Source organism: Frankliniella occidentalis, unplaced genomic scaffold (genome assembly GCF_000697945.3).
Source record: "Frankliniella occidentalis isolate FOCC.00 unplaced genomic scaffold, Focc_3.1 Scaffold224, whole genome shotgun sequence".
NCBI lineage: Eukaryota > Metazoa > Arthropoda > Insecta > Thysanoptera > Thripidae > Frankliniella > Frankliniella occidentalis.
In genome coordinates, this window is record NW_026267350.1 from 167433 (window position 1) to 174896 (window position 7464).

At 41.1% G+C, this 7464-nt stretch overlaps 2 protein-coding genes across 2 annotated transcripts; both read right to left on the reverse strand.

Moving 5' to 3' along the window:
- Positions 1 to 1009: 1009 nt before the first annotated feature.
- Positions 1010 to 3062, reverse strand: LOC113214738 (uncharacterized). The gene is made up of 3 exons (XM_026434201.2): positions 2934 to 3062; positions 2685 to 2841; positions 1010 to 2376 (listed from the first exon to the last, which is right to left on the reverse strand). The coding sequence occupies exons 1-3, from the start codon at positions 3055 to 3057 to the stop codon at positions 2133 to 2135; spliced, it is 525 nt and encodes a 174-aa protein (XP_026289986.2). The 5' UTR covers positions 3058 to 3062; the 3' UTR covers positions 1010 to 2132.
- Positions 3063 to 3064: 2 nt separating this feature from the next.
- On the reverse strand, positions 3065 to 3742 carry LOC127750631 (uncharacterized). The gene is made up of 4 exons (XM_052272771.1): positions 3650 to 3742; positions 3383 to 3579; positions 3158 to 3303; positions 3065 to 3072 (listed from the first exon to the last, which is right to left on the reverse strand). Exons 1-4 carry the CDS (start codon positions 3740 to 3742, stop codon positions 3065 to 3067), a joined length of 444 nt encoding a protein of 147 aa, XP_052128731.1.
- Between the last annotated feature and the right edge of the window lie 3722 nt (positions 3743 to 7464).

The following is a 7464-nucleotide window of genomic DNA, read 5'->3' on the forward strand; positions in this document are numbered from 1 at the left end:
TTATTTGTTTTCTGTTAAATTGCTGCTTTCCTTCAAGCTTAATATTGTTCTTTTTGTCTGACAGATTTACGAAATTGTACTGAGGTATCTTGCACTGCGGTGAATGGCCAACCTGCAACTGCTGCGTCAGTGAACCACACGCCTACATCTACTGTGTCCAGAAATCGCCCCCCTACAACTGCTGCTTGCCCTGGTGGGTTGAAATTGATTTCTACTCCGTTAAACTCGCGAGTGAAAGAACGTCCAAACTTTGTTGGGGCTCAGCTGTCACGCATTGAAGGCAGTGCAAGTAGTGACGTTTCAATGAACTTCAATGAGCTGCTGGTGATTGCCAGGTCCTTACCAAGTGAGTCTGAGACAGTCCACATTATATTAAAACTTCTAGAAAAACTGTTAGTAGCCCTTAAGCAACTTCAAGAATCAGTTTCTTCTACAGACTAATTTTCTGTATCTATTTATGTATTTCAATTTTATTCTTCTAAGTCTTAGCTAGTTCAAATAATTGTATTGCTCAAGAATTTTTGTAGCCAGACTGTGATCCTTTGATATTAGATGAAAAGTTCCTCTATTCTTAAGTTACATCTACAGGATTATTTTCATGTCTTATTTAATATTGTTCTTTTTTTACTGTCAGAGTATAGTAGTTATTCCCAAATGCTAATTTATTAGTATTGTTTCTTAGTTACTGTCAAAGTAATAGTACTTTTTCACAAGTGTCCATTTATATCCTTTATAGGGTATTTTGATTGCATGTTCAGTATTGGACTTTTAAGTTACATCTACAGGATTATTTTAAAAGTTCAGTCATATCCTTTCTATTCCTCACTCTTTTGTATTTATTTTCATATGTTATTTATATTTAATATTGTTCTTTCATTACTGTCAGAGTATAGTAGTCATTTCCAAATGTTCATTTATACCCTTTATATCTTGATTGCATGTTCAATGGTAAATGAAGTAAAAGAAATGCATTCATTATCAGTTGTATATTTTAATTCATTGTGCTAGTAAAATCAGATAAAGCAGAGCCATCTCACTCCTGCAAGATACATGTAGAAGCAGTTCATCTAAATGCCTCATTAGCTACAGTACACATGTATTTACAATATGGCTTCTCATTGGCTGATTCCCTTTGAAAGATATCTAATAACTAGCAAACCATGGCAGTCCACACTGCATTAGCTGGGACAAAATATACTGATACTATATTTCAACTAGGGAAGCAGTCCCTTTCTAAACATTGAACAATAGTCCAATTAAGAGATATTTTTGTTTATTGAAAACAAAGAAATAAACGGAATGAACAGAACAGGAATCATAACATTTTAATCACAAGGTAAAAAAAAAATTGCACTACTTAACATTAAAAAATAGAATATGGCCTCTCATGTCAGTTGTATATTTTAACTCATTATGCTATAGTAAAGGCAGATAAAGCAGAGCTATCACACTCACATTTGGTGGCTGCAAGATGCATGTAAAAGCAGTTCATCTAAATGCCTAATTAGCTACAGTACACATGTTACTTTACACAAAGTTCATCAGTATTTACAATATCGCTTCTCATTGGCTGATTCCCATGAAAGATAAATGATACATCCAATAAATAACAAAACCGTGGCAGCCAACACAGCATTAGCTGAGACAAAATATACTACTGTATGTACTATATTTCAAATAGGCAAACAGTCCTTTTCTAAACGTTGAACAATAGTCCAATTAAGTGATATATCTGTTATGTTAAAAACAAGGAAATAACAGAATGAATATGACAAAAATCACAGCATATTAATCACAAGGTAAACAAAATTGAACTAAATAACGTTACAAGAATAGAATATGACTCTCATATCAGTTGCAAATTTAAATTCATTGTGCTAGTAAAAGCAGATAAAGCAGAGCTATCTCACTAACATTTGGTGATATTTCTGTTATTTTAAAAACAAAGAAATAACAGAATGAATATGACAGAGATCACAGGATTATAATCACAAGGTAAGTATTTACAGTACAGTATTCAAATGTATCACATTGGAATATATTAGACAACATAACAACAGAAAGGAAATAGAATAAAAGTATTTACAGTATGGCCTTATTCTAAGAATCAAAAACAAACAAGCAAAAAGGGTTTACCTCCTCTGTAAGTGTTCAACAATTGCCTCACGAACCAGCTCACCTGCCCTGTGTACACCAGCCTCATTCTGCACATTTACCACTCGAGGATTAAAGAATCTGTTGACCATCCTTTCATGGTTTTGAACGTAAGTGTGGTGGTTCGCCAAGATACAAATGTTGTGCAGAATGCAAACTGCAACACATAAGTGCCTCACCCTGTCAGGGAAGTAACGTAGGATTCGATGATTATTGATGACTCTTGAAAAGAAATCAAAATGTCAGACAACACCACTTTTTTTAATGCCAAAGGCTATTGTAACGTGAAAATTGCTATCTTCAAGCAAACTGTAATCTTCGTGTGGAGTTCTTGGAAGATTAGATAAAAGAGACACACTTGGGTAATTCTCAGAAACCACTTAACATTTTTCAACTTTTTCTATGCTTGAAAGTATGTTATGTCAAAAATATCCATGTTTAACTTGTTAGTTTGGTCTAAGAGTTAGCTTCTTCACTTTACAATAGCCTTAATTATACTGTACAAGGACAAAATTGTATGGTTTGCTCACCTCCAACGCTCTTTCATTAGGCCAATGGATCTCTCCACAACATTGCGGTCAGAACAATGGCAGTAGTTGTAGTGCTCTTGTGGACTACGTTCGATGGGAGTAGCATTCCCATGAAAAGGTGTTGTGAGCCATGGCTCTTCAGGGTAGCCTGAATCTCCTGAAAAAATAACAGAAATGAAAAGTTGCTCAGTTGCTTCTGTAGGAAAAAGAGAATGTGTAGTTCCTAACTAAATTGCAGGTGACACAAACCAAGGAGATGACAGGGCCTGATTGTGTGTAGCCTTTTCATTCTCTCCCGTAGAGCAGAATGCCTGAAAACATAAGAGTCTGGTGCTGAACCGGGATGCCTGGGAAGAACGTTCATGACGAACATGCGTTTGTCACACACCTACAACAGGACAGCAAAATTATTGATGTGTCTTTTGAGTAATCACAAGCTAGTCATTGAGGACATCACAAAAGAATAAACTCACCACTTACTTGCACATTAAGGCATGGGGTAGACTTGCGTCTAATGTATGCATCAACGTTGTAGTCAACGCCTGGCTTCATGATTTGCACCAGTGTGCCATCCACATAGCCAACAGTGTTAGGTATCTTAACCCGAAGCTCTTGATTTCTGGGAAGGAATGGTAATTTTAATTAGTGAAAATTGACAATCAAATTTCTACAACAGGAGTCAGTATGAATTTAATTACCTTCGAATGGTCAAGTTCAGCTCCTCCTTAGTACGAGGGAACTTGATAAATCGGCGCACAACATCTCTGTTGTTGAGGGCACCTGTCACCATATGAATGCAGTCTTGAGCTGTTGTTCTTCCCATAGGAAAATCCACATTTTGACCTACACTTTGATGGTAGCAGCCATGAGCAAAGAAGTAAATTGCAGCTAATACCTGTGAGGAGCATGATTCGAGTTTTACAGTAATATGTATTCCAAATGATAAAAGTGATCCAAAACCTCACCTTGCGTTCAACAGGAATGGCCAGAGAGCTTGTGGTCTCAGGCAAATGTGGGCGCAAGATTTCAACTAAATCCAGCACCATCTGAGCCGACATCCTGTAAAGCTTCCTGAACTGGGCAGGAGGATTTCTGAAAGGGTCTTTGGCGTCCCTAATGTTACGCCTTGCAATTTTGTTGGCCCTATGTAGTGCCTTTAATTCGGCAAGGTATCTCTCCCTTGCATTAGCCATCTGAAACATTATCAACAAGGGAAGAAGTGCATCAATTCATTAAGGTACAAAGCGTTGGATACTAATGTCATACATATCAGATGTACAGGTTCATGATATGACTTCATCTAAACTATTTTGACACAATTTTTCAGCGGGCTTATGCAAACGACCTCGTGTCTGTGTGTCTGTCTGTCTGTCTGTGTGTCTGTTCCACTAGAAGGAGATGTGCTAGAGACTTGAAATTTTCAGGGTATCTTAAGGGGGCAGACCTGTGAAATACGAGAGGGTCGACAGGAGTTTGGAAGATATTTTATTTTAAAAAAACTACGAATCGCAGCGTTATAAACGAAAGACCCTTTTCATAAGAACTAATTGGGCTACAAGTAAGCGTATGCACAAACAGTGCACACCTCTGGGAACCCGGTCTTCTTGGCCTCGAAGTGGACGGTTGCACCACGACGTGGCGTGCACGATTTTGACCGAACGAATGGACCTGCGACAATGACAAAAATAGTCATTTACTCTTAAGAGATGCGGCTATCGCGTGACGAGAGCGTTTTTCGACATTTCACTTCTAAGGTATCGAAAATGGGCAAAATGTGTTCAAATTTTGAACCAATTTTTTTTACCAAAACTTTGACATTTTTAAAAAAATATTAAAAATTAAAAATTTCAAAATCGCTCTCGTCATGCGATAGCCGCATCTTCTAAGAGTAAATAACATTTTTTGTCGCTGTCGCAGGTCCATCTGTTCGGTCCAAATCGTGCACGCCACGTCGAGGTGCAACCGTCCACTTCGAGGCCAAGAAGACCGGGTTCCCGGAGGTGGGCACTATATGTGCATACGCAAAACTGTAGCCCAATTCATTCTTATGAAAAGGGTCTTTCGTTTATATTGCTGCGATTCGTAGTTTTTTAAAAATAAAATATCTCCCAAACCCTTGTATTTCACAGGTCTGCCCCCTTAAGGTTCGCTCCTAGAAAACGAAACGCCTACGGCACATCCTGGCAACCAACCCGAAGGGGCTGAAAGGGGGTATCAAAAAAAAGGGGGTAGGTAAAAAAAGTCAGAAAAAAATATTTTTTTATGAGCTCCTAAGGGGTAACTCGTCAAAGTAGAGCCCTATGGGCAAAAATGTCGTCCGTTTTGCTCTATCTCTCACCGTTTAGGCGCTACAGGGAGTTTCTATCACGAAAGTGGCCCAAAAATAAACAAATTAGTTTTAGAAAATATTAGATGGTGTCCTATAGGGTAGCTTGAGAAAGGAGAGCCCTGTGGGCGAAAATTTCGTCCGTTTTGCTCTATCTTTAACCGTTTGAGCGCTAGAGGAAATTTCTCTCACAAAAGTGGCCCAATTTTTTTTTATTAATTTCCGAAAATATTGAATGGTCTCCAGAGAGGTAACTTGTCAAAGTAAAGCCCTTTGGGCGAAAATTTCGTCCGTTTGGCTCTATCTCTAACCGTTTAGGCGCTAGAGGGTCTTGTTTGACGTAAATAAGTTAAAAATTGCTGTAGTGAACAATTAAATGTAAAAGAAGGCCCAGAACCGCAAAAGAGGTAAGAAACTCCGTCCCCCAGCCCAAAAAACGTTTTCTAAGCAGAAGGGTGGGTTGTAGTCACGGTGTTTCACCGTTACATCCCTTTCTCGTGTCTACGGAGCAAATTTTAAGGACGACGGGCTTTGCGGGCCGAAGGCCCGTTACATCATTTGATTATGTTCTACAGCAAATCGCGTGACAGAAATGGTCGGGCCGCAGGCCCGACCATCGCCGCCGGCAGGCCAAGCAGGCCCGGCCCCTGCCGAACGGAGTTGCCGGCGCAGCGAAGCGAAGGGCGGGCCTGCTTGTTTTCATAACAACTGAACCCAATGGAGAAAACGACAGTTCCACCAATATTTACTGACTAGTTAGACAATAAAAAAATCAGTAATCCGAGAAACGGTATAAAAATCTATCTCAGTTTACTCTTTACGCATGAAATTAAAAAGTTCTAACACTCGTCTAGGTCACACTTGTTGAAACCGTTTGGTCGCTCTCCTTTGGGAGGACAAGACTGTAATATTGTCCGCATTTACTGTGATTGAGTCTGAATTTATCCAAGAATAAATGTTTAAGTACATAGTTAACCTCGTATGTTGATGTTGTCTTTTCTTCACAACCCCACAATCACAACAAACTTTCCGTCGCTCCTGCGACTTGAGATTGTTTGTTGTGCCTGTATGCGGCCCGGGATTGGCCGACAGCGGCAAAAAGTAGTCCGCTGACGAAATGCCGTATTTAAGCATAAAGTCTTGATGAAATTCGAAAATATGTGTCAAAATATTTTATTAAACAGTATTTATGGCATCTCGACGGAAAACCGCCTCCTCGGACCTCCCCTCCCTGGGGGAGGCGTTCCCCTCCCCTCCCTCCCTCCCCGGGGAGCAGACCTCCTCGACCTCCCTACAGAAGAGGAGGGGAACATGCCAGGAACACACACCGAGGAAGGGTCGGTCCAGGTCGAAGCAAATGCCCCTGCAGAGCAGTGAAGACAGTGGCCCAGCCAGGGCGAGATTGGACAGCCCCTTCCATGTTCTTGGAGCGTCACCGGAGGCATTGCAGACCGCTCACACGGTATTTTTTTGGAGAACATGAGACGAGCAGTGCGGAGTAAAGACCTATATCTGTGTAATGTTTCCCCCACAAATGCATCGCATGACATCTTTGAAATAAGTGGTATATCGCTTGACGCATATAACAGGGTGCAAAGTTTGTTTCGGAGTAAGAGAGTTAGGAATAACTAGGTAGATGTACGCCAGACCACGTCTGGCGTAACAGGTTTCGCGATATCTCACGAAACACTGTAACGCTGCGACGCGCCTGGCATACATCTACCTAGGCCTGCGGCGCTTACACCCGAGTCGGGTAGTGCAAAAATGTACACAAAGATATGGGCCTCCAGCCCGTCAACTTCCCGTCACTTCGACTTAGCATGCACTAGAGACCAAGACTCTGCCGTTGTGTCTACAAATACATGGGATGTGGCGCACTTCAGTCAAACTCTACCCGTACTAAACATCAGAGGAAGTTAATGTCACCTTTGTGTGATTCTACAAAGAAGAAAGCTCCTTCAAAAAGTCCTAAGAAGCATGCTTCGTCCTCTGAAACAACAACTCCTGTTAAAGGGTCTGGAAATGTGACACCTTCAAAACTGACAACACCACAACAGGAATCAAAAATCCTGCTACCTAGTCCCCGATCTAGAGAGGTCATAAAAAGAATCTAAGAAGCCAACACCTCAAAAGGGCAACATTAAAGCAAAAAAAAATAAAAAATTGACAACTGTTTAAGTAAGCTCATGAAACATTCTTCGTTCATGTATAATTTAATCCAGGGGTCTCAAACTCGAGCTATCCACCAAGCCGCGGTAGGGTGGGCCACCCGAAATACTCCCCCACCACTACATCTGGCGAGGGCTCGGCTTTCCCGCCACTTCTCGCGGCTGGGCACCTGAACGAAATAGGAGCCGGACGATGACGTCATGGATGTGTGTGTTTCGGGCCGTTCCGCGGAGAGGCGACGCGGCGGAGAGTGCCGCGAGGGGGGTTTACCGCGGACAGGTAGGA

What these genes read in the sequence shown, in the direction of transcription:
- LOC127750631 (XM_052272771.1), bottom strand. Translation starts at nt 3,742, where the DNA reads ATGTCGGCTCAGATGGTGCTGGATTTAGTTGAAATCTTGCGCCCACAT. An exon ending in CCATTCCTGTTGAACGCAAG is followed by an intron (nt 3,580 to 3,649) that starts GTGAGGTTTTGG and finishes TGCTCCTCACAG; the next exon opens with GTATTAGCTGCAATTTACTT. An exon ending in CTGAACTTGACCATTCGAAG is followed by an intron (nt 3,304 to 3,382) that starts GTAATTAAATTC and finishes ATTCCTTCCCAG; the next exon opens with AAATCAAGAGCTTCGGGTTA.
- LOC113214738 (XM_026434201.2), bottom strand. Translation starts at nt 3,057, where the DNA reads ATGTTCGTCATGAACGTTCTTCCCAGGCATCCCGGTTCAGCACCAGAC. An exon ending in CAGGCCCTGTCATCTCCTTG is followed by an intron (nt 2,842 to 2,933) that starts GTTTGTGTCACC and finishes TTATTTTTTCAG; the next exon opens with GAGATTCAGGCTACCCTGAA. An exon ending in CTAATGAAAGAGCGTTGGAG is followed by an intron (nt 2,377 to 2,684) that starts GTGAGCAAACCA and finishes TTTCTTTTCAAG; the next exon opens with AGTCATCAATAATCATCGAA.